We start from the raw sequence: 26512 nt of genomic DNA on the forward strand, positions 1-26512 counted from the left end.
CATTGTGGTCTACGCCTTTTTCCGACGTCACTTCGCTCCTATGCACCTGGCTTCCCTGGTGTAGGTATTCTGGTTCCTAGGGTATCAACATGTGGGGTGACTCTCCAACCTTCCATCGGGTTTCTTCAAGGGTCTCTGAGAAGGGTCCTTCCTGAAAACTGCAACGAAACGTACCCCTTGACTTGTATTGAGCATGTGGTCGTTTTTCCACTCTGCTAATGGCCTCTGTAGGGTTCCTGGGTATTTACTTTGGGTGGTTACTTAGGTCCCAAGCTCTTTTAAGTCTTCTGGGTCCAGTCTTGACTCTGGTTGCGGTTTGCATTCCTCTTTATTAGTGTATGGTTTGGTCTCCCCCTGGAAACCACTGTGTGTTTGTGTTACTTACCTGTTGTACTATTGAAGTATTATGTGTATAAGGATTATATCTCTGGGTAGGAGATATTGCAATGTGTTAGGAAGTGTTTATAATAACTATCTTTATACCTGCACTGTTTCTTTTTTAATCTTAACTTACACTACATGATTAGCACTGGTAAAACCAGCTTCTTTATGCTCCTTCTGTACTGAAGGCTGTTCTCCATAGCTACCACTTAGAGAGCTTTCTATGGTTGTCTGAGACCACTAAGATCACCATAAGCATTGTCTAGATTAGGTCAGGGTGCTTCACTTAATTAAGTGTGCACCATATAATAAGCAAGCCTTCTACTGCCACCGTCCCCAGTAGTGAGAGCAAAATCTTCCCTCAACGTTTTCAATCTTATTGAAACGCTCCAAAGGACGCACCCCCTCCTACCCCCATATTTTGTCCTAATAAATCAGATTGGTGTGGTGTGATCTCGATGCCCAGATATCTGAAACTCATTCTTGTCACAGTAAGACCATGTGGCACTGTCCTGACATCTGTCCAGTCTCCCATCTCCTGTAAAATAGACGTGTTTCACTTTATTTTATAGCTGGAGTATCCTTTAAAGTTCCAAAGCACAGACAAAATTGCAGACTGAGACCTCAGACCGCATGGGCTTCGAAAGAGTAGAGTAGGACATCTGCGTATAATGAAATCTTCTTGTGTTCCCCTGCAACCTCCGGGAATACCACTATATCTTCAAGCAGTTATTATCAAAGGGAAAGTATCATCAGGGACAATGGTCGTCCCTGATGGGTGCCGTGTGCTACCCTTACCTCCAGCATGTGCTTTCCATACATCAAGATTACCCAGCTGTGAAATTTAGAGAAAGTAGGTCCAGTTGAAAGAATTGAACTCCAATTCTGCATATAACGGTATAATGGTGCACTTGCATTTTTGTCTTGTCTATCCATTTGCGCAGAAAACGTTTTTATTCATACTTCTTGGTTAGTCTGAGCATATTAATTATGTTTCAATTGTTTAATATCTTTTGAATACATTGTCTGATTTTCTTCATCACTGTTTTAAATTATACCTACCAATGGTAGTGAGCTGAACTTGCTAGCTTACCTCAGTTAAGTGCAATCTAGGCACTTTGTTTACAGTCTAAGCTCACAACAGAATTATGAACTCTCCTTTCCATCGCCTACTACTGTATTTGTACAATGACAGAAAACTATTTCTTCAGATTTGCTTTTGATAACTATATCATACTCCTGTTAGTCATCCACATTTTCATGCATGTAGACATTTAACTGTCTTTCTGTTCACCTATCTTACTAAATATTTCATTAGATTTGCAAAATTGTATTTGTAAACATTATATTAATTGCACCAATTTTAACTCGTAGGATAACAAGGTACACTTGTTCTCTATACAAGGAAATTCATTAAAAGATGATGGGAAGACCTTAGAAGCTAAAGGACCAGTTACCAACATTTCTTACTCTCCTAATGGTGCCTACCTTGCTGTTTCTGATGCAAACAAGGCTATTACAGTTTTCGCTGTGGCTGATGGATATGGGGTAAGATTTAACCTATTTTTTTATATATGCAAGTGTGGAGGCATGTCTCCCTAAACATTTTCAGTTAACATCTGAATGATATAGGTGCTGGAAATGATTGTTGAAGACTTTGTGCCCATTTACATATGACCAGGTTTTCTGCACCTACATTTGCCAGGTGTTTGAATACCGGGTTCTATGGCTCGAAAAACCTTCCCATAATATCATGAGGATTGTGCTGCAAGAGATTGACCTTTCTCTACTGCACAAGAGGAGCATGGGATGCTTTCCTGCCAGCCCACAGTCTCCCCGGTCTCCTGAGAGTCCTCCCTCCCAAGAGTCCTCCCTCCCCAAACTCCTCCACTCCTATTTACAATTGTGAAGAGCAGTTGATAAATGGGAAGTGTTAACCTGCACATAACTGAGAATTCTATTCAGAATGTGAACCAGAAAAACCGGTCAGCAGATTCATTACTCTTTGTTTCAGGACTAACTCCTAACTCGCCGATACTCCACTACCTTAGCACTGGCCGACTTACACTGGCTGCCCGTGCCCCAGAGGATCCTCTTTAAATCTCTATGTACTGTTTTCAAAGCAGTACATGGTCAGGGTCCTAAACCACTACAAAGCAAGTTCCAATGGTATGAGCCCACACGGGCCCTTCGCTCTTCATCCACTAACCTCATCAGAATACCTAGAATCAGGAAAGCAACCCAGGGAGGTAGAGCCTTTAGCATAGCAGCAGCCCACCTCTGGAATAGCCTTCCAATCGCGATTAGGAAAACCAGTGAACTACTGCCTTTCCGCAAAAAGGTCAAGACCTGGCTCTTTCCTAAAGTATAACCGCCCCAGGAGCAACATGTCATTCCTCCATCCTGCCCCTTGCTGATCACTTCTTAGTTACACTATTTCCAAATCGCCAGGATGCCCGTAGGGTTGCAGCGCGTTCTATAAATGATATAAATAAATAACTCTGGATGGGAATGCCTGCCAGGAAACTGTAGATGCTATTGTGTAATTTGACTCTGTATCCCAGTTATTAGTTGTTTTAAAGTTTGCCATATGTGTGGTCACCCAGATTTTGGGGTGGGAGAGATGTATAAAATAGTAGAAACAACTGAACCTGGCCCTCTGTAGGGCATTATCTGCTTTGACCTGACCATGGCCTTGTAACACCTACAAAAGGATGCAGCTTTTGTGGGACAATTAAGGTCATCTCTCAGATGTGAAAGGGAAATTCAGTTGCAGCAGTGGTCTCAAATGCCGGTCCAGAATGGCCAGATTTTATGCAGATTATAAGGATATCCACATGATATAAATTTACATACTCAATCTGAATGCGAATTTATGGCTGTGCTCCAAATCTAGCATGCTTGCTATCCATGGGCTAGATAAAATGTTTTGAATTATATGGCTGCTGTTCAAATAATCATGTTGGTGCTCTAGTGCTGCTCCATAGATGCATTGATAAATGCATTTGGTATTTGTGTCCCCTGTCACTATTAAGTCAAACAACAACATGCCTACTCATTTTATCAAGCAGTGTTTCATCTGTGCAGCTTAGAAATGCCTTTTTAGTTACAGAACAATTAATGTAGATGAATGCTTTTTTTATTCTAAATAATATACTTCTTTTAGAGGATTTGTGTCCTGCTCAAAGTAGGGTAATGAAGGGTTTGGAGTATAGCAACCTACTAAAGAGGAACTAGTCTACCTCCTGCTTGATCTATACATGGAGATGAATCTCCTAGTTTATGCACAGGAGTACACCCGTTTAGATCCCTTCAGCCCCAAAGGGATAATGCGTGCAGCACCCCCTTCAGAGAAAAGGAGAACGGACAGATGTCTCACACTCTCGGGGTGTTATGAGTCATAAGACCCTGCAAGAGAAACTATTATCTGAAGGGGGTTGGGGTGACAAACACTCAGTTGATGGTATTTTACAATATAAAAATGAGTACGATGTTCTATCCGCCCACAAATCTTATGTAGCCGTTTGAGAAAGTGCCCTCTTTCTGCATGGTTCCCTCACTTTTTGCTGAACTGCTGATGTGCTTTGACTGTGCCCTGGGCTCCTGCTAATCAGGTACCCAGGGCCTATGTTCTTTCCCTAAAACTGCATTGAAGCCTAAACCCAATTGGCATTTCTAGCCACAGGTCAGCCCCTGGTAAATGGTGCCACAGGTATCCAGGGCACTGTGACCAGAGAAGGCCTCTAAGAGTTGCAGGACTGATTGTGCCACCCTTAGAGGTCCTGTACCTTCACACTCACGCACTGCCTTTACATGCTGCATGTTTTGGTGCAGAACAAAGTGAAGAGTCGACATGGCACACATCCTTGTGTGCTATGCCTACAACCCTCTGCCCTGGCATATGTCAGTCACCCCTCTAGCTGGGTGCACTATACCAGTGGTGAGGGTACAGGTGCATGAGCCCTGTACCCCTACAGTGTCCAAGTCTATTCTTAAACATTATAAGTGCAGTGCTGTCATTAAGAGTATACAGTGCTGGGAGTTTCATTATGAACTCCACAGCACCATAATGGCTACACTGAAAACTGAGAAGTGTGGTATCAAACGTTTTAGCATATTACACCCACACTTATGCCAGTGTGGGATTTAATGAAAAATGCTCAGAGGGCTTCTTAGAGATGCCCCCTGAAAACGTACCTACCACTAGCGTCCAGTCTGAGTGTCTGCTTTTAGCTGCCACCACCAGAAATGTTTCTGGACCCCTGGGTCCAGCTCCTGCTGCTCTCCGGGACCTGAAACCATGCACATCCTGGGATCAGGTGCCAAACCTCCTCCTCCAGGATGAGCAGGGTTCGCAAAGGGGAAGCTTTAAAGGCTTGCCTCCTCTGTGAGCTTTCCCAGGCCACTTGCTGCTTTCAGTAACTGGTCCCCACTGGTTCTGACCCTCACTTTAGGCAGGATAACCGGCGGGAAAAACAAGTGAGGATGAGAGGTGTGCCCACCCACCTCTCAGGTGGGGGAGGCGAGGTGAAGCACAACTCTTTCCCTGCCATCTTGCTGTTGGGGGGACTCAGCCAACCAGGGACAGGCTCATGCCTCCTTCCTACTGGAAGGTGGCATACATAATAGGGGGTTTACCCACCCCAGAGAAGGAACCTATTCCCTACATTTTACCTACCTGTAACACCCCTAAATCCAGTATTATGGGGCAACTCTGAACCTTGCTTCCTCAGACAAGAACCTGCAACAAGAAAAGGACAGTTCAGCCGTGCCAAAGCTAACAAGAGGAAGACGTCCACCGACTTCCCCCCAGCCCAACCGGCCTGTCTCCACATCGAAATCTGCTCCTGCGAAATCCCGGTGTGTCCTGCAGCCAGCAACCTTGAAAACCCTGGAGGACCTGCCTGCCTTCAACCACAAAGACTTTCTCTTGTGAACACTGGATTTGTCCATCTTCAACATCTGGCTCTGGCCTGACACTGAAAATCCTCAGCACTTTGCACCCGCCATCCACAGCCTGAGCTCAAGTGGGCAAACACCACCAGGAGGTCCTCCCACCGATCCTGACCTGCCTCAAGCCTCCAGCCGACACCTGCAGCCTAAATCCAGAAGGTCCCCCCCAACTGCGACCAGTAGCTAATAAGATCCGTCCCCAAAAGGCACCCCTACACCAGACTGCTCACAGCCTTGGTCGGCCAAACCGACGGTGCCTAACCAACCCCCAAAGTACCTCTCTAAGTGGTGGTCTCACCCAGAATACCTTTGTCCCCAATCCTGCAGTGCCTTTTCAAACCTGAGGTTCCCCCATTGCAAACAACTGGGCGCCCGACATCGAAACAGCACCCTGCACCCGGCCCACCTAGTGCAATTGAAGATGCACCTTTAGTGCTACTTTGTTTCCCCATTTGCCTTGAGCTAAAACCCAGGTGCTTTGCTCCCACAACAAAAAAGCCTGCTCATCAGCAGCCACCAACCGAAGGCCTCATATCCCCCGCTGAGGGTGTAACAAGAGTGCATCCTTGACCCTGGGGACCCCTGAGTCTACCCCAAGAACCTCAACTCCCACTAGCAAATACTTGCCTTAAAACCAAGAACACTATTTTTCTACATAGGATAACATTGACTGTTTTTATTGGAAACGTTTCTAAGTGTGGAGTTTGAAAATTTAAAGAAATTCTTTAGTTCGAGGCATGTGGGCTGCTGAATTCATATCTGTGCATAGATCGCCACCTAGTGTTGGGTCCGGATGATTGCACATTGTTGTCCTGGAAGAGTCTTCGAAGTATCACGAGATAGGTGGCTCCTCCCCTGGACTACAGTGCGCATGGGCATCGCCTCCATCCCCAGATTGTTTTTTTCCGCCATTGGGTTCGGATGTGTTTCGGTTCCCTCTGTCGGAACCGATAGTTGTTCAACTTCTACTCGAGACCAAAAGGTCTTTAGGCTGGGCGTCGGTATAGTTGCGTTCGGGTTTCTTTCTGACTCTCAGCCCCGATCTCTCGCTGCCCTTCCACGTGCTTTCGGCGCGGACGGGCCTACACTACACTCTTGCTATGGAGCGGACTCCGTTTAAGAAGTGCCCGGTGTGTAACTCTAAATACTCACACCTCGATGTGCACCCGGTGTGCAATACCTGCTTGTCACCGGATCACCGCGAAGACGCCTGCATGGCGTGCTCGAAGTTCCGGAGCAAGAAGACTTTAAAGATTCGTCGAGCCCATAGGCTCCAGGCTAAGCTATCAGCTGCGGCGCCCCCACCAGATGACATTTTTCAAGAATCTGTCGAGGACGAAGAGCAAGGTTCGGACTCTAATCCCGCATCCGAAGGGGAGACCTACGACGCGGGTGAGGAGAACTTTGCCGAAGTCACCGACGAGGTAGGGGACGACGATCAGACTTTTACCACGATGGGAGATAGCTCGGAGGAGGAGCATCCCCAAACAGACTCAGGGGTTAGTCCCCTTCATACGGCCCAGGTCGAGGGATCGCCTTCGGGCCTTACCCAAGATCTAACTATGAGTCCTACGTCCCCGCCTTTGGGCCCGGCCACGGACATTTGTGAACCATCGCTTACTTCGAAGAAAACGAAAGTGAAGCCGACTGGTCCATCACCCTCGGATGCGAAACCGAGAGCGAAAGTTGAGATGGTCAAGAAGGTTCTGGAGGCGTCAACTTCCAAGAAAGTCAAAATGGCCGACTCTAAGAGCCACGCCAAAATGGCCGACCCGAAGCCCTCGGGGTCGGTGCCGAAGGCGAAATCGTCTGACGCGTCTGCGTCGGCTTCGAAAGGGGTCGCGGACCCGAAAAAGGCTCCGAGGAAGCGGCAGGGCGACGACGCTCATGGCCATGGGGCGTCGGCTCCGAAGAAGGTGGCTGCCGGCGATCAGGCTCTCGACGACGGGGGGTCGGTCGGACCGGTCAAGCCCACTCCGGCCTTAACGATGAAGGTAGCGGAATCCCTGCAGCGGATCCGAAAGGACAGTGTGGTTCCCGCTCAGGACGCTGTGGCGCCTAAGCTCCCACCTAAGCCTACGAAGGGGCAAACGCCTATTCGTTTCACCCTACCACCCAAGACGGCGCCGAAGGCCTTCGCGTCGACACAGGGCGGACACTCGAAGGAGGTATTGACGCCGAAAGCTACCTTGGTGGCGTCGAAGCTTCGGCTCCAGCCGCTTGCTGAGGAAGAACGTCGTGAGGTAATCATCGACGCCAACACCGGAAAACTGTCTCTCCTCAAGAGGAAGATCACGATGGAGCCGGCGTTGGAGCATTTCAGGATCCCTCTCAAAAACAAAAGGGACTCTTCGACTCTGGTGGAACCAGTGTCCCCACAGGCCCTGGGACTCTCGCCAACGCATTCCCCCGCAGGCGATGTGGACGAAGACTATGCCGAGTACACCTATCCGGCGTACTCGGATCCGGAGGAGGAGCGTGCCCCTTGGTCCGCCGGAGGCGACACGGAGGACCCGCAATCGGGTCAGGACACGCAACTCTTTGCGGCCAAGACGTCCCCGACGGAGGACTCAGCGGCCTTTAATGCTCTGATCGAGCGAGCTGCGGCTAACCACGACGTCGAGCTGCACTCGGACCCCGTGGATGTGGACTTCTTATTCGACACCTTCTCTGTGGCTGAGAAGACAGTCAAAACGCTGCCGATGCTCAAAGGTGTGCTTAAACATGCAACGGAAGTCTTCAGGGAGCCCACACGGTCGCGTGTGGTCAACCCTCGAATCGACAGGAAATATAAGGCGGTGCCGACGGATCCTACCTATATCAAGGGACACTTGCCATTAGACTCCTTGGTTGTTTCCAACGCTCGGAAGAGGGCGAACTCTCTAGACTACTGTTGACGCTCCTCCCCCAGACAAAGAGTCCAAGATCTTCGAGGCCTCAGGCAAACGGATTGCTGCACAGGCAGCTAATATCTGGAGAATTTCTAACACCCAAGCCCTGCTTGCACGTTATGATAGGGCCCATTATGACACCTTAGAGGCCATACTGCAACACTTACCTGACCAATACAAGGAGGCAGGGGAGATGCTGATTCAGGAAGGCAAACTCATTACAAATGCATCCATCAAATGTGCATTAGACGTGGCAGAAACAGCCTCCAGGGCTATCAACACCAGTGTGTTGCTTAGACGCCATGCCTGGCTTCGAATTTCAGGGTTCAAACCCGACATCCAAACTACGATACTGAATCAAACGGTGAATCCTGACCACCTGTTTGGACCTGAGGTGGATGCCACCCTGGAAAAAATGAAAAAAGATACGGAAACTGCCAAATCAATGGGGGCTTTACAAAGTCAGCAGTTTCGGAGTGGTTCCTTTCGCCGCTCAAACTCCAGAGGCACCACAAGGGGGCAGGCATCCCAATCCACGCAGTATTACAAAAGTAACACCCAGACCCCGTACAACAACAAGGGTAGAGGTGGTTACAGAGGCAATAATGTCAAGGGCAGGGGACGTGGAAACAATAGCTCCAGGTCCACCACCACCAACAAGCAGTGACGTCTTGTCACTGCCCCCCGACCATACAACACCGGTTGGGGGGAGACTCCAGCAGTTCCTGCCGGCGTGGAAGAACATCACCACGGACAGGTGGGTGAGGTCCCTTATCCAGTACGGGTACTGTCTAGAGCTTACTTCCATTCCGCCGGACATACCCCCAAGAAGCCGTCCTATGTCAGGCGAGCATTTGACCTTGTTGCAGCAGGAAGTTCTAGTCATGCTGCAAAAAGGGGCAATAGAGCTCGTTCCTTTGCAAGAGCGGGGAACAGGGGTTTACTCCCTGTATTTCCTGATTCCCAAAAAGGACGGATCCCTCAGGCCCATCCTGGACCTCAGGCCCCTAAACTGGTACATACTCTCGGAGCACTTCCATATGCTCACGTTGCAGCAAGTGCTTCCCCTGCTTCAACAAGGGGATTTTCTGGCTACGCTGGATCTGAAAGATGCCTATTTTCATATCCCCCTGCATCCTTCCCACAGAAAGTATCTCAGATTCACGATCTTAGACCAGCATTACCAGTGCATTACCAGCATTACCAGTTCAAGGTCCTGCCGTTCGGGGTCACCACGGCACCAAGGGTATTCACAAAGTGCCTAGCGACTGTGGCGGCGCATCTCCGTCGCCAGCACGTCCACGTCTTTCCTTACCTGGACGACTGGCTCATTCAGGCAAGGACGGAAAGACAGTGCGTAGACCATGTGTCACGCACCATTCATCTCCTGCACGATCTGGGTTTCTCTCTGAACTACCCCAAGTCCCATCTCCAGCCCGCCCACGTGCGACAGTATCTGGGCGCGACAATCGACACTCTGGCAGCCACTGCGCAGCCAAATTCAGTGAGAATCGCCAGTATCCAGGCGCTGATCCAACGATTCAGACCCCAACACTCGCTTCCGACGAAGGTGTTCATGCAGTTGATAGGCATGATGGCCTCCTGCATCTCCATTGTCCCGCACGCGAGACTACATATGCGTCCGCTTCAGGAGTGCTTAGCACGTCAGTGGACTCAGGCTCATGGGCAACTGACAGACCTAGTGTTGGTGAGCGGTCGGGCATACAACTCTCTGCATTGGTGGAATCCACAAAACCTTTGCAAAGGCCGACCATTCCAAGAGCCTGTCCCACAGATTATCCTGACGACGGACGCCTCTCTCCAGGGATGGGGAGCGCATGTACTCCATTACACTGTGCAGGGACTATGGACACTACAGCAAAGGAAGATGCACATCAATGTGTTGGAACTGATGGCAATCTTCATGGCCTTAAAGGCGTTCAAAGTACATCTGTGCAACAAAGTCGTGTTGATCCGGACGGACAACATGACGGCCATGTACTACATTCAGAAGCAGGGAGGCACACACTCTCCACAGCTGTCTCATCTGGCTCAGAGCATGTGGAAGTGGGCCATTCAGAGGAACATCTTCCTCATGGCAGAGCATCTCCCGGGCAAGGACAATCAAATGGCGGATCTGCTCAGCAGGCACAGCCATCAGATGCACGAGTGGGAGATACATCCATCAGTACTCCAACCGTACTTCCAAAGGTGGGGTCATCCAGAGATAGACCTGTTCGCCACAAAGGAGAACGCAAAATGCCAAAGCTTCGCCGCCAGGTTCCCACACCCGCAATCACAGGGCAATGCGATGTGGATGAACTGGTCAGGCAGATTTGCGTACGCTTTTCCCCCAGCACCTCTGATACCGCTGGTGGCACGCAAGCTCAGGCAGCACTCGATGACTCTCATCCTGGTTGCTCCGACGTGGGCTTGCCAACCATGGTACACCACGTTTCTAGAACTGTCCGTGGTGCCGCATCAAAGGCTTCATCTCACTCCCAGCCTTCTGACGCAGAGCCGTGGCGACATTCAGCACCCAGATCCGCAACAGCTCAACCTGGCGATCTGGCTCCTGAAGTCCTAGAGTTTGGCTACCTCAATCTTCCTCCCGATTGCATGAACATCATTCGGGAGGCAAGGAAGCCCACTACTAGAGCTTGTTATGCGGCTAAATGGAAGAGGTTTGTCATCTACTGTGCTAACCACAGTATTGACCCGCTAGATGCTTCCATTCAGAATATCATCTGTTACCTTTTCCACCTGTATCAATGCAATCTAGCGTACTCTTCCATCCGTATTCACCTGTCTGCTATGGCAGCATACCTCCAGAATAGGCAGCACCTGTCACTCTTTAAGGTCCCTGCTATCAAGGCCTTTCTGGAAGGACTCAAAAGGGTCATTCCACCAAGGACCCCACCAGCTCCAGAATGGAACCTCAATGTGGTTCTTACAAGGCTGATGGGTCCTCCCTTTGAGCCACTGCACTCTTGTGAGCTTCAGTTTCTGACTTGGAAGGTTGCGTTCTTAGTAGCGATTACATCGCTTAGGAGGGTTAGCGAGCTGCAGGCGCTCACCATCCAAGAACCTTTCTTCCAGGTACATGCTAACAGGGTGGTGCTCCGCACTAACCCTAAATTCCTGCCCAAGGTGGTATCACAATTCCACATTAATCAGACGATCGAATTGCCAGTGTTTTTCCAAAACCCAGAGACGCTGGCGGAGCGCATGCTCCACACCCTTGATGTTAAGAGGGCCTTGATGTATTACGTAGACAGGACAAAAGATTTCCGCAAAACCAAACAACTTTTTGTTGCTTTTGCTACTCACCACAAGGGAAACGCAATCTCCAAAGCGGGGATTGCTAGGTGGATAGTAAAGTGCATCCAGATCTGTTACACTAAAGCTAAACGCACTCTCACTATCCCACCAAGGGCCCACTCCACCAGGAAGTTGGGGGCCTCTATGGCTTTCCTAGGTAACATTCCCTTAGAAGATATCTGTAGAGCAGCCACATGGTCTACCACACATACTTTCACTAAACACTACTGTGTAGACGTACATTCCAAACAGCAGGCTGCTGTTGGTCAGGCTGTTCTAAAAACGCTTTTTCAGACTGCTGCAGCTGGCACGGGCGGCCGCCGTTAATGGAGGGACTGCTATGTATTCTATGCACAGATATGAATTCAGCAGCCCACATGCCTCGAACTGCAAATGCTACTTACCAGTATGCATCTGTTCTTGGCATGTAGGGCTGCTGACATTCATATCGCCCACCCTCCTCCCCGGCGCCTGTAGCAGCTGCAGATTTTTATCATATACATACATTTGCTCATAGCATGGTCATCATTCACATTCTTCACTCCATCTCTGCCAATGGCTAAAAACAATCTGGGGATGGAGGCGATGCCCATGCGCACTGTAGTCCAGGGGAGGAGCCACCTATCTCGTGATACTTCGAAGACTCTTCCAGGACAACAATGTGCAATCATCCGGACCCAACACTAGGTGGCGATCTATGCACAGATATGAATGTCAGCAGCCCTACATGCCAAGAACAGATGCATACTGGTAAGTAGCATTTGCAAAATTGTACTTTTTAACAAAAACGATTTTACTTACCTGTTCACAGGAAATGTCTGATAGTAGTATCTAGATATACTACTCTGTGCAAGAAAAGTACTCCAAGAAGTAACTTACCTGTTTTTTCACTGAAAAGCCCATTTAAGTCTATGTACTGTATTTACAAAGTATTGCATTTCTCTGCAACCTTTCTGTAAGCCCTAACAAAGGGCATATGCAATTACAATTCAAACTGTTTACAAACTACATAACTACTGTAAAAGTAATTTTGTAATGTAAGAGAATTTATATAGCACAAAACTGTCACCCCATGGGTATCCTGGTGCTTAACTTGTCCTGTTATGAGTGTGCATGTAGAAAGATGTACCTAAAGAGTGACCGAACAGTTTTTATTTGTCCTCCCTCGGGGAAAAGCCAGGTCTTCAGCCTCTTCCTGAATGGGAGTAGAGTTTGGATTTGTCTAATATCTACGGGGAGATCATTCCAAAGCTGTGAGGCTGCTACACCAAAGGCTCTCCCACCAGTTCTAGTCTTCTTAAATCTCGCTGTGATCGCCAAATTTGTACTTGATGAGCGGAGATTTCTCCTTGGAGCGTACCACATGAATTATTTCTGCAAGGATTTCGGGTCCATCCCATGTACTGCTCTAAACACCATACAAAGGGATTTGAATTGTATTCTTTGACAGATTGGCAGCCAATGAAGGTCCTTTAAAGCCTCCGCTGCCTGTTTAGAGCCAGTTTGGCTGCTATAGTTTGAATCCTTTGCAACTTCAGTATTACTGAGTTTGGTGCACCCAGGTATAATGAATTGCAGTAATCCAGCCTGCTCAGTATTACACTCCTCACTACTTGTGACCTGGTTGTAGTGGCATAAATGGAAGGGTTGTTTGTAAAGCTCTAATCAGAGAGAAACTAGTGGTCACTGTATTATTAATTTGTTACTCCAACTGGAGGTTATCATCCAGCATGACCCCCAAATTGCGTTCTGTTTTGGCTGGAGTCAATAGTTTATCTGTGGGGGTGAGTCTAAATTCAGAAGGAAAGGGACGGTCCATTTTAGTCATAGAGCGGTAGACCATCTCCGTTTTGTCTCCATTGAATTGCAAATCGTTATTTCTGAGCCAATTTGTGGTACTTTTCATACACTCCTGGAATTTGTCTAGAGGGACTACCTGGTCTCCTTCTAGAGAACACCAATTGTGTATCATCTGCATAGTTGACTACATCAATGACAAAGGACTTGATAATATGGATAAGTGGGCGCAGATGGATATTGAATAAAATTGGGCTGATTGCTGATCCCTGAGGTAACCCATGGCACACATGTGTCTTTGGGTATGTAAAAGGTGGAATTGTCACCGCCTGTTGCCTGCTTGTCAAGTATGATCGCAGCCATTTCAGCGCCAATCCTTTCACTCCAATATTCTCAAGTCTTTAATAGGATGCTATGGTTCACCATACCAAATGCGGCCGACATGTCCAATCAATCAGGATATTTGTATAGCGCGCTACTCACCCGGAAGGGTCTCAAGGCGCTGGGGGGAGAGGGGTCCGTTACTGCTCGAAAAGCCAGGTCTTGAGTTGCTTCCTGAAGGAGAGATGGTCCTGGGTTCGCCGGAGGTGGATGGGGAGCGAGTTCCATGTCTTGGCTGCCAGGTAAGAAAAGGATCTTCCACCAGCCGTGGCTCTGTGGATGCGTGGAACGGCGGCGAGGGCGAGGCTGGTCGACCGTAGCTGGCGGGTGGGTGCGTAGGTCAGGCGGTTGTTGAGGTACTTGGGCCCAGGTCGCGGAGAGCCTTGTGTGCGTGGGTGAAGAATCTGAACGTGATTCTCTTGCTGACGGGGAGCCAGTGCAGGTCTATCAGGTGGCCGGAGATGTGGGTGTGTCCGGGGATGTCCAGGACTAGTCGTGCGGAGGCGTTCTGGATGCGCTGGAGTCTTTTCTGTAGTTTGGCTGTGGTACCGGCGTAGAGGGTGTTTCTGTAGTCCAGTCGGCTGGTGACGAGTGCCTGGGTGACCGTCTTCCTGGTTTCAGTGGGGATCCATCGGAAGATCTTTCAGAGCATGCGCAGGGTGTTGAAGCACGATGATTAGACGTTGTTGACTTGTCTGGTCATTGAGAGGGAGGAGTCCAGGACGAAGCCCAGGTTACGTGCGTGGTCCGTTGGCTTGGGAGTGGTGCCCAGGGAAGGGAGCTACCAGGAGTCGTCCCAGGCGGAGGGAGATGATCCCAGGATGAGGACTTCGGTCTTGTCTGAGTTCAGTTTCAGACGGCTGTTCTTCATCCATTCGGCGACGTCTTTCATCCCTTCGTGTAGGCTGGTTCTGGCAGTGGCTGGGTCGTTGGTGAGGGAGAGGATCAGCTGGGTGTCGTCGGCGTAGGAGATGATGTTGAGGTTGTGTTGACGTGCGATGGCTGCAAGGGGGCTCATGTAGACGTTGAAGAGGGTGGGGCTGAGCGATGATCCCTGTGGTACGCCGCAGATGACTTCGGTGGCCTCGGATCTGAACGGGGGAGGCGGACTCTCTGGGTTCTTCCAGCGAGGAACGAGATGATCCACTCCAGTGCCTTCTCCTGGATTCCGATGTTGCTGAGGCGCTGCACTGGGGTGCGGTGGTAGACCGTGTCGAACGCTGCGGAGAGGTTCAGGAGGATGAGGGCCGGTGTTTCCCCGTTGTCGAGCAGGGATCTGATGTAGTCAGTGGCTGCGATGATGGCGTTCTCGGTGCTGTGGTTGGCTCGGAAGCCGGACTGCGAGTGGTTGAGGGATCCGTTCGTCTCGAGGAAGGCGGCAAGCTGTCTGTTGACGGTCTTCTCGATGACTTTGGCAGGAAAAGGGAGGAGCAAGATGGGGCGGATGTTCTTGAGGTCGGTGGGGTCCGCAGTTGGTTTCTTCAGGAGGGCGCTGAGCTCTGCGTGCTTCCAGCTTTCCGGGAAGGTGGCGGTGTTGGAGGCGTTGATGATGTCCCGGAGTTTGGGTGCGATGATGGAGTCGGCCTTTTTGAAGATGTGGTGGGGGCAGGTGTCGGTAGGGGATCCGGAGTGGATGGTGTTCATCGTGCGGGTGGTGTCTTTGGTGCTGACCGGAGTCCAGGCACAGAGGGTGGTGGTGAGGGGGGGGGGGGCGCTGGTTCGGTGGTTGGGTGCGTGGTTGGTGCGCTGAAGCTGTTGTGTATTTCGGCGATCTTGCAGTGGAAGAACGAGGCGAGTGAGTCGTAGAGGTCTTGCGAGGGAGTGATATCGTTGTTTCCGGCGCAGGGGTTGGAGAGCTCTTTGACGATGCTGAAGAGTTCCTTGCTGTTGTGGGCGTTGTTGTCCAGACGTCCTTTGAATGCTGTCTTCTTGGTGGTGCGGATCAGCTGGTGGTGTTTGCGGGTGGCGTGCTTGAGGGCAGTCATGTACAAGTCTTGTAGTTGTGCCAGGCTTTCTCGAGGGTGCGGCAGTTCTTCTTGGAGTTCTTAAGTTTGTCGGTGAACCAAGAGGCTTTCTTGCTGCTGTGTCTGCTGGGGGGGGTGTCTTCAGTGGTGCGAGGTAGTCTGCGCCGTTGGTGATCCACTGTGTGAGGTTGCTGGCTGCTTCGTTGGGGTCCATTGTGTTGGCGGGAGGGTTCTGGCTGAGGGAGGTGGTGAGCTGGTCGGCTGTGACCTTGTTCCAGTGAGGAACCTGTTGCGGGTGGTGGTGGGTCGTGGTTCTTCTGAAGCTGAACTGGACGCAGCTGTGGTCAGTCCAATGAAGTCAAGTGGAGTGGCTGAAGGAGATGTACTTACTGGAGGAGAGGACTGGGTCAAGCGTGTGGCCGGCGTAGTGGGTGGGGGTGTTCACCAGTTGCTTGAGACCGAGGTTGTCCAGCAGGGTGGTGGTGTTGCTGTCCCTGTTGTTCTCCAGGTGGAAGTTGAGGTCCCCTAGGAGGATGTAGTCAGCGGAGGGGAGGGCGTGCGGGCTGATGAAGTCTGTGATGTCTTTGCTGAATTGTGTGCGTGGTCCATGGGGGGTCAGTAGATGAGGGTGCCTCTGAGTGTGGTCTTGGGTCGGTGTGTATCTGGAAGTGGAGGTGTTCGGCGGCGGTGAAGGTGTCGTCAGTGCTGGTCATGATGCGGATGGTGTTCTTGTGTATGATGGCGATGCCTCCTCCAGTCTGGTTGACGCGGTCCCTCCGAGTGATCTTGTATCCGTCGCAATGGCGATGTCTGGCGCTGAGGAGGCGTTCATCCAGGTTTCCGTGAGGAAGGCTACGTCTGGTGATGTTGTCGAGCAGGTTCCAGAGTTCGACGGCGTGTCTGTGGACGGAGCGGGTGTTGAGCAGGATGCACTTGAGGTGGTTGCTGCTGGTGCTCGGCTTGGCGGGTGCGGTGCAGATCCGAAGGCAGGTGTATTTGCAGGCTTGGCAGGTGAAGGGTCCGTGGGTGGCCTCGGGTGGCTCGTTAGCAGGCGGGTGTTCGACCGGCGTTGAGGGTAGCGGCGTTGTAGGTCAGTCATGTGGTCTGGCGTTGGCGGAGGCCAGGGGTCCTGGCGCTGGGCGCGGTCCAGGCGCGGACGGGCGTAGACGGGCTTGCCTTTGGCGCGCCATCGGCGCGCCCGCTGCGCGTACGTGCGGACTCTGCCATAAATGGAGAGTGGGGGGGGGGGGGAGGAGCAGCTGGTAGGCGGGAGCGGGGTGGCGAATAGGAGGGGAGAGGGTACAGAAAACAAAAGGGGGCGGGCCGCGGGGGAGCAGCGGCGGGGAAAATACAGCGGGAAACAGGCGGCAGTCGGAGTACAGGGCAAACAAAATTAGGCACAGAGCACAATAGAGCACAGTAAACACAACCAAGAGTCACCTAACACCAATATGGTCGAATTGCCATTGTCGGCCCGCATTCTAAGATTGTAGAGTACTGTCAGTAGGGCAGTTGTTCCGTGCCCAGGACCAAACCCGAATTGTGCCTCATCTAGTAAACCATTTTCTTCCAGGAATTGAGAGAGAGGGATTTACAGACCACTCTGCAAATTTTTTACTGGATATGGCAGCAGTGAGATGGGTCTAAAACTTTATGGACATAGAGGATCAAGTGTGGGCTTCTTAAGTAGTGGGGTCACCATCACCTGCTTCCTTTCCTTTGAGACAGTTCCTTTATCCAGCGATTTGGCAGCAGATCTGCCATAACAGAGGAGATAATTCTGAGTTACATTATTTCCATATACTCTGCGGAAGGAGATCCAATGGCGAGCCAGAGGACACACTCAGAGCTAGTTTATTAAATAATTCCTCAGTAGGAATTTGAAGACTCCAACAATGCTTATTGAGGCCTATCATTTGCCTCTTCCTGTTGCTCTATCACCACTGTTAAAGATGGGTCTTTTTCCACATCCAAATTAGTTTTATTATTTAAATTGAGACCATCAATCTTATTGATCTACTCATCAAAATAGATGGCAATATCAGAGCTTTTGTGTCGCTCTGACCTTATTGCTCACACAGGCTGGATTGGGTAGGACCTTCATTATGGTAAAGAGTTCTTGCACTATTGGGTGCCAGCAGAATGGTTTTAGCATAATATTAAGCTTTGGACATGGCGATCGTTTCCTTATATAAGGTTTGTACTTGTTTTAATATATTTTTGTCAGAGATATAGAGCTTTCTCCATTGCCTTTCATCTTGTTTACAAATCTTTCACATCTGTTTCAGTTCTTAATTGTACCAGGGGGCTGTCTGTTTCTTCCTATTCTTTAGCCTCTTAACTGGGATGATCTGATCCAAAGTACAGTTGGTCTGATCATAGAAGATCTGGTAGTTTTCTTCCACCAACTTACTGGGTACAAATGGATTCTGTTATGACGGTATCTGTCTATTTTTCAATAATTTTGCCTATTCCCTTCCTTGACGGAAGATTGCAGTCTGAGTCAGCTTGTTTGTATTGGGCAAGGTTATCACAACATGTATTAGAAAGTGATCGGTCCAACATTGGGGCTAAACTTCGACCATCTTTGCCTCCATATGGTTGGTATATATTAGATCTAAAATGTGACCTCATTGAGTCGGTTGAAGTACCAATTGATGCAAATCAAGGTTTTCACATGCTTGCGCTAGGTCTCTGAGAGCTGGGCTAGAACTCCCATTATCCCATAGATTAAAAACGCCCACTATAATCATCTTTGAGTGGGTCAATGACATGTTCAAGAAGACCTCAATTAATGCCTGAATATGGGTGTTTTGACCTCCAGGTGGTCTATAGCACACTATCCCAGACAGCACTTGTCCCCTTGCCTCATTCAACGTGAAGCCTAATAATTGAACGTGAAGCCTAATAATTATGTACTATTTATTGCTTACCTCCTTCTGTGGCTAGAGAATGGGCTTCCAACTGCACCAGCCCTACCCCAGCCAGAAGACCTCGTAAGTTTTGCAACCTCTGCATGGCTGCAGTTCACCCAGACCCTGTGAGGCCAGATGTCGGGTCAGGCCACAAACCCCTCCAAACCTTTGTAGTCCAACGCTCCCAGTTCATAGGCAACCAGTTGGTGACAGTATACCCAAACACCTCACCCTCTGGAGGGATATCACCTCGGACGGGTGGATTTTTCATATAGTCTGAAGGGGCTACTCCCTCCCCTTCAAGACTACCTCTTTCCATGCCTCCAACTTACGGCTGACGGAAAATCACCTTGTTTTACTTCGCAAGGAAGTCAAAACTCCTTTGGCCAAGGGAGTTATAGGAAGGGTTACTGGGCCAGAAAGAGGCTGTGGTTGCTATTCCCGCTATTCTCTGGTTCCAAACAAGGACAGAGGCCTTTGTCCAATCCTCGACCTCAGAGCTCTCAACTCCTTCCTCAGAAAAGAGAAGTTAAGGATGCTCACTCTTGCTCAGGTCCTGTCTGCCCTGGACACGGGAGACTGGATGGGAGCATTGGGCTTTCAGGACACCTATTTCCATATTCCCATCCTGCCTGCCCATCTTTTCTACTTGTGGTTTACGGTAGTCCATGAGCACTTTCACTTTACCATGCTCCCCTTCGGCCTCACCAGTGCCTTTGCCTTTTGGGTGTTCACCAAGGTGATGGTGGTAGTCACAGACCATCTACAGAGATATGAGGTTCCAGTCTTCCCCTTTTTTGACAGCTGGTTGTTTAAGGCGGGCTTGCCAAAAGAAATCTTCTCCCATCGCCAAACTATGGAAATTCTCCTGCGCTCAGTGGGGTTCACTATCAACGTGCCGAAGTCGCTGATTCCCTCTCAGATGCTTCCCTTCATTGGAACCGTTCTGACCCTGTGCAGATTTGGAGCTATCCTCGCGGCTAGTCCAGGATATTCAGGCTATGATACAGATGTTTCAGCCTCTATCAGCCTCTATATAGTGATTTGCTTGCCACTGAAAGCCTTACCATCTCTCAAGGGATGCCTCAGGTGTTCAGACACCACCGCCACGTGGTACTGCAACAGACAAGCTGGAGTGGGGTCGTGGATACTTTGTCAGAAGGTCCTGCACCTCTGGACTTGGCTGGAGCAATAGAGCATATCCCTTGTGGTTCAACACTTGGCCGGTTCCCTGAATACCATGGGGGACAAACTTGGTTGTCGGTGCCTAGCGGATAACAAATGGTGTCTTCATCCGGAGGTGGCACAAGGTCTCTTTCAGCAGTTGGGAGAGCATTGGTTAAATCTTTTAGACTCCGAAGAGAACAGGAAATGTCAGCAGTTTTGCGCTTTGGAGTTTCCAAGACTGCTCTCTAGCAGCGACTCTTTTTGACTCGAGTGGTGCACAGACCTCAAGAAAATCAGGAGCGACTGGGCCCAAGTCATCCTTGTGGCTCCGGACTTGGCATGGAGAGTTTGGTATCCTACGCCTCTGCAGATTACCATAGATACTTCGATTAGGTTGCCCCTTAGGGAGGATTTTCTGTCGCAGCTGCAGGGGCGAGTCCTCAACTCGAACCTGTCCACCCTCCTTGCTTGCAGATTGAGCGTCGACAGAGACAGCTTTTGACCTTCCTCCTGAAGTCTGAAAAGTTATTCTGGCAGCCAGGCATCCCCTCACCAATTCAGTATACACCAGCCGATGGCCAGATCAACTGTCACTTTTTAAATCTCCTATGGTACATAGATTCTTAAAGGGGCTTGTACATTTGTTCCCCCCATCACCATTTACTATGTCCCAGTGCAACCTTAACTTGGTTCTCACCTATTTGATGTGTGCACCTTTGGAGCCACTGTACAATTGCCCCCTCCGGTTTCTTACTATCAAAACCGCTTTCTTAGTGGCAATAACTTCTTCCAGGAGGGTACGTGAATTGCAGGCTCTATCCTCTCCGCCTCCTTACCTGACAATCTTTCCAGACAAAGTAGTGCTCTGCACTAGAGCTTCTTTTTGCCTAAGGTGGTGACACCTTTCCATGTAGGGCAATCTGTCAACTTGCCCACCTTCTATGCTCCTCCGCATCATTCTAAGGAAGAAGAGCGTCTCCACCATCTGGACCCAAAAAGAGCATTATCGTTCTACCTTGATCACACTAAAGAGTTCCAGGTGGATGAACAGTTCTTGATAGGGTACATTGGAGCAAAAAAAGGTTGTTGGGTTATCCTCTGCATACAAATCTGTTACGCTTGGGGCAAAAACAGCCTCCTGAAGACCTATGAGCTCATTCTACCAGGGCTAAGGCAGCACTACAGCTCTTCTGCGTGGTGCCAGTCCTCGACATCTGCCAGGCGGCTAAATGGGCATCAGTGTACTTGTTTACCAAACAATATTGCCTGGATAATCAGGTCTGTAGGGAAGGCCTCTTCAGCCGTTCGGTCCTACATAACTTTCTGGTCTAACACTTTTCCGAAGTCCCTCCTCCAGGAATGGTATTGCATGGGTATCTGTTCTAAGGTAAGGAATCTGCGGCTAGATGAGCAAGTTACTTACCTTTGGTAACACCTTATCTGGTAGAGACATGATAAAGCTGCAGATTCCTTACCAACCCACCATCCTCCCTGCACTGCAGATCAGTTTTTAGTGTCTGGGCTGTTCCCATTCAGGGCCCTAGTTGTTTTGTAACACACCATAGTCCGTTCACATCAAGGCACTGCACTTCTGGCTTGGAAAGTCATTGAAGTACAAACCTCACTGTTCCAAGGTGGTGCCTGTTTAGACTACGTGGACGTCACAACGACAAACCCAACGCCTACGACATCATACATAGTCTACCAACGCCACTTATTGGCATGCAGAGGTACTCTTATCAAATCTTCCTGATCCAGCCAGACGCCTGGAAGTGCCAAGGTAAGGAATCTGCGGCTAGATCATATCTCTAACAGAAAAGGCGTTACCAAAGCTATTTAACTTGTCCTTCAAGACTTTTCCTCCACAGCAAGTAGTGTAGGATATTCGGGCTATGATCCAGATGTTTCTGTTGTGTACTTCGAACTGCAGTTGTCGGACCAAGGACTAAAGCCCTGATGGGAACTCTGCAGCCTCTGTCTTCAATGTTGGAGTCTTTTGTCCCCTTCAACGAGGCCCTAGCTGATACTCTGACAGTTGATCAAAGACCGGTTCCTGCCTACCAGTGAAAAGGCAGGTGGCCATGTGTCTCATAACGTTGCCTATTGACCCGGATTTTCTCACCCAACTTCCTATTCCATAGAGCCAAGAGATGAAGGCTTCAAATAGTAATGTTGACCTTAGTTTTGCTCCCAAAGCTGCTCCAGATAGGGAGTCAAAGATGATATTGTCTTGGGAAAACGAAGCATCTATATGTCAAGATCTAGTATTTCCTAACAGGATGACAAACCATCACATCTGTTAAATACGTCATTCAGAATATTCAGCATGGTTATGCCCTTCTCTTTCTGTTTGCATTGCCACGTTTTAGAGGAGCGCACCTCCATTCTGCTGCAGGATGTGCAAGTGCTCCCCTTCAAAGGTGATCTAAAGTGCATTCTGGGCTGAGAAAATAGAGAAGGTTGTTACTATTGTTTTTTCCTTGTGCTTTTGCTGAAAAAGCCAATACTGCACCTTTGACATCTGAATACCTTTCTGTGGAAGAACAATTTTCCCCTGGACTTGAGAAACTGAGTGGCTTCCTTGTTCCTGAAGGAATCTTATTTTTTTATGCACCGATTTTGCAGTCCCATAGGCGTTCTCGATCATTCAAGGTCGGCCAAGACCATGTCCATTTTTCAGTGCTCCCCTTTGCCCTCACGAGCGCCCCATGAGTGCCCACAAAAGTGATTATCTTGGTCTCTGCACACATTCAGAAGTTGGGGATACCAATCGTCCCTTGCCTCGACTGCTGGTGCTGAAGGTGGGTTCACTACAGTTGGTCCTAGACCACCTCCAGGCGACGGCGATGCCCTTGACTGTGGGGTTCACGATCAACAAATTTAAGGCACATCGGACGCCTTCGTAGAAGCTGCTATTCATTGACACGATTTTGGAAACGGTGCAATTCAAGGCATTTGGGCTATCATGCTGATGATTAAGCCTTGATCTTGGGTATCAATGAGGGGAGCCATTCTGAGGCTTCACCAAGTGGCACATGAGGACTCTGCAATGGAATGTTTCAATAAGCCCAGCAAATCTGATGAATGTAATTCATATTTTGGAGGAGGCTGCTCAGGATCTGCAGTGGTGGTTCAGTGGTAGTTCCTTCAGTCATCACTAAGAGTGGACAGACGTGTCTGCTGGGCTCGGGAAGTCACCTGGAGGAGGAGGTCAGAGAACTCTGGTTTCCAGCAAAAATTAGGCTCTATATCCATCAGTTTGGGTTGTGGGCCATTCTTCCTGCCATCCGTAAAGGTGATGCAGGTTCTCACGGACATCATTGCCATGTGATACTGCAGCAAGCAGGACAGAGTGGGGTCCTGAGTTCTGTGCCAAAGCATTTGCTTGATCATGAGCCATTGGGGGGGATCTTTGAGATCTTGGCAGATGAGCTCACCGGGCGGATTTTTGCAAATTACAAATGGATTCAACATCCCAAGGTGGCACAGGATATCTTGTGACCGTGTGGACACCATGGCTAGGTCTTTTCGCCATAATCAAGACTGTGTAGGGTTGAAGGTTTTGCATATTGGATTTTCAGCGAAGAGACTTGCTAGGAGATGCATTCTGGCTGGACTGAAACATAAGATTCCAGTATTGCTTCTCCTGCCCTGATTTCTGAAAATGATCCGGAATGCTTGAACGGATCTTCTATGGCAGCAGGAGGGCAGGTTTCCTCTTCCCGAACCTGCGCTATGTACACCTCCAACGTGGAGATTTAGATTTGATCTGCCACCTGAAGTGGAGGTCATCCTTGCAACCAGGCAGTGCTCCCGAAAGTCAATTTATGCCAGTGGCTGAGAATAATTTATTGTCTGGTGTGGAGTTTGAAAGACTGACCTTTTAATGTTGTCCTGTTCATTGTGTCTCCGCCCCAGCAGGGCCTTGCAGTGGCCACTCAACTGTTACTTGTCTGCACTTTCAATCATTCTACTTTTGCTAGACCAAGATCCTTGTTCACATCACCTGTTGCAATGAGATTTAATAAAGGTTTGACACATGTTCCCTCTGAAGCTGTTATGATGCCATATTTGGGCCTTAACTATGTCTTGATGGTTCTTATGTGTACACCCTTTGAGCAGATGCATAGCTGTGCATTGAATCGCCGGACTCTAAAGATTTCTTCGTCATTGCGATCTCTTCAGCTTGTCATATGACTAAACTTAAGTCCCTGTCAGTGCAACCAGCCCACCACCTTTTTTCCAGACAAAGTGGTACTGAGAAATCAGACAGCCTTCATGTCAAAAGTCGTGACAACATTCCACACTGGGCAATCCATCACACTGCTGGCTTTCTTTGCCCCTCATCACCCCTCGAAAGAGGAGGAGCGGCTTCTTCAACTGAACCCAAAAAGGGCTTTAAGTATTTATGGTAATCCTACCAAGGACCACTGAGTGGACTATTAGCATTTTGTGTGATTCTATGAGGGGAAGAAAGAGAAGAAGAGAGGTTTGTTGAGGTGGATGGTCCTCTGCATTAAAATCTGGGGATATTTTTATGCGGCTCCACTCAGTCACTTCCAGGGCAGTACAAAGGCAGCACAGAGCTGCAAAGTGCCACATAGTGGTTCACAGGAGCATTGCTGAGAGTTTTTCCAAATCTTGTCTGACGCCTAGGTAGTATTCCAAGTTGACGAATGTGTGTTCAGAGTATCCACCAGAAAGAGCGTTACAGAAGGTGGTATCTTGATTTTTAGGCTCCTTCCTGGATCCAGGTGAGGATGCTACTTTGCCTCATAGCCTTATGCATCCTTCACGTAAACTATGCCAGGTGGCACAAGGAAGCCTTGCGGAGGAACTCTTAAGCATGTGTATTGCTCCTCCAACCTGGCTGGCAACCTATTCTTTTCTTTTTTCAAAACCTCTTGGCTGCCCTCCTTCCCAATCTGTCTCCCAATTGGAGACTGAAAGACTGAGGACCTTTAGTGACGAGGTTCAGGCCCAAAGCCTGGTTGGACTTTTACCCTTCTGTTTATTTCTGGTGTCTACTAGGCTTTATGCACTCCAAAGAGTGAGCAGAAAGACCGCTGGGCTCTAGCACCCTGGTGGAAGTAAGGACGACTGCTGGGACCATTAAGGGTCTCAGTAGACTGGGGATAATACCTCCCAGTCTGCATATTTCTGTTGGAACTAAAGCACTGCATGTCCTTATTCCAGGTTGGGGCCGTGGTATAGCGGACTTCATACTGCATAGAGGGGCAATAAGGAGGTACTCTCGGATTTGGAGTTTTTTTTGCGATGGGGAGCACTTGCTTTGGGGGTGGGGGCACTTCCACGTTCTCCCTTCCCCACCACAGACTTATCCCTGGTGTCTAGTGGGTGGATCCCTGCTTAGGGATTGCTGTCCTGGGACGATCCCTAAGCAGAGATCTACTAGGGAGAGGTATTGCTGCAAAAAGGACTTTGCCCCCAAAGATCCGTGCTCGGCCAGAAGTGATGACACCTGTGCCCAAAAGTGCACTGCACGTCATATTAACAACCAAAAAAAACACCAAATTCCGAATGGATCTCAATCTATAAATGTAATGCAGTGGGCATGAGTGATTTGTCCATTGCATTTAAGCAGTTAAAGCTGCACTTGCATTGCAAAATACGAGCCTCATTTGGCATTGATATGTTATTGTTGAAAGCTCTTATTTGAGTTATTGCCTTCCTTGTTGTGAATTGCTGTAATGTGTGGACTGGTTAGCTTTAAATATTAGCAATTTCCCTTTCTCTCATGCTGCAAATCTCCCTAGAGGTTGCTCCTGGAAATGAGTATGTTGCAGGTGTTCTATAGTTGTTTAAGTTTTTTCTTTGTGGCTAGTACTGGACATTTTTGTCTCTTATCTATAAATCTTATTTTTTTTTTTTAAAAGGAGGTCAACACTTTCTACGGACACCATGCAAAGGTTACCAGCCTTGCCTGGTCACCAGACAATGAGCATTTTGCAAGTGGAGGGATGGATGTGATGATTATTGTCTGGACTTTAAGTGATTCAGACTACAGACTGAAAATAACAGGTAATGATACCTTCACTTGTTTACTTTATTGTTGGCGGTCTGTGGGTCTGGTGTATTTTTCCCTACCCAAGTGTGTGTGTGTGTGTGTGTTATCTGTAGCAGAGATAGAAATTACACAGATGAATTTGCATTTAAAATGTATGGTGATCCGAATGTTGCCTTTGCTTTTCTTGTAATCCTTCTACTATATGTATGAATAGATTTACATAATTATTTCCTCCGATGAAATAAGATATTAGAGGCATGTGACCTCCATCACATGCTTATGCATTGATCGCCATCTAGTGTTGGGCCTGGATGTTTGCACTTTTTTTTCCTTCGAAGAAGTCTTCCTATTCACTAGGTAGGTGACTCCTCCGTTCGGTGATGGTGCCCATAGTCCGCTCTGAAAAGACTCTTCGCAACCGTCTGGCTCGACGACGCGACATGCAGAGCCAACAAAGAAAACTGAAAAAGAATGCTCCGGACCAACCCGCACCCTCTGGCCCCGGTCAGCCTGAGAACACGCTTCTGACGCCCCGCCTTCTGGCTCTGCACAGAGCATACAAAAAAGCCATCCGGCTCCGAAAAGCCCCACGCCAAGTCGGGTACCGAGCAAAAGCCTTCGGGATAGAAGCTAAAGTCCGTCTCCGAACATTACCATTCGGCACAGAAAACCACCTCTGATCCGAAAACACCAACCTTGAAGCTGTCGGCGCCG

The 26512-nt window shown here is 49.0% G+C and overlaps 1 protein-coding gene across 1 annotated transcript in view; it reads left to right on the plus strand.

The window, feature by feature from the left end:
• The window catches only part of WDR1 (WD repeat domain 1), a 277783-nt gene that overhangs the window by 226583 nt on the left and 24688 nt on the right, over positions 1-26512 (plus strand). Inside the window, exons 13-14 of the mRNA XM_086964091.1 lie at positions 1756-1929; positions 25668-25812. Coding sequence (XP_086820217.1) covers positions 1756-1929; positions 25668-25812 — 319 coding nt within the window. The remainder of the gene's footprint in view (positions 1-1755; positions 1930-25667; positions 25813-26512) is intronic.

This window comes from Lissotriton vulgaris, chromosome 3_2 (genome assembly GCF_964263255.1).
Source record: "Lissotriton vulgaris chromosome 3_2, aLisVul1.2, whole genome shotgun sequence".
NCBI lineage: Eukaryota > Metazoa > Chordata > Amphibia > Caudata > Salamandridae > Lissotriton > Lissotriton vulgaris.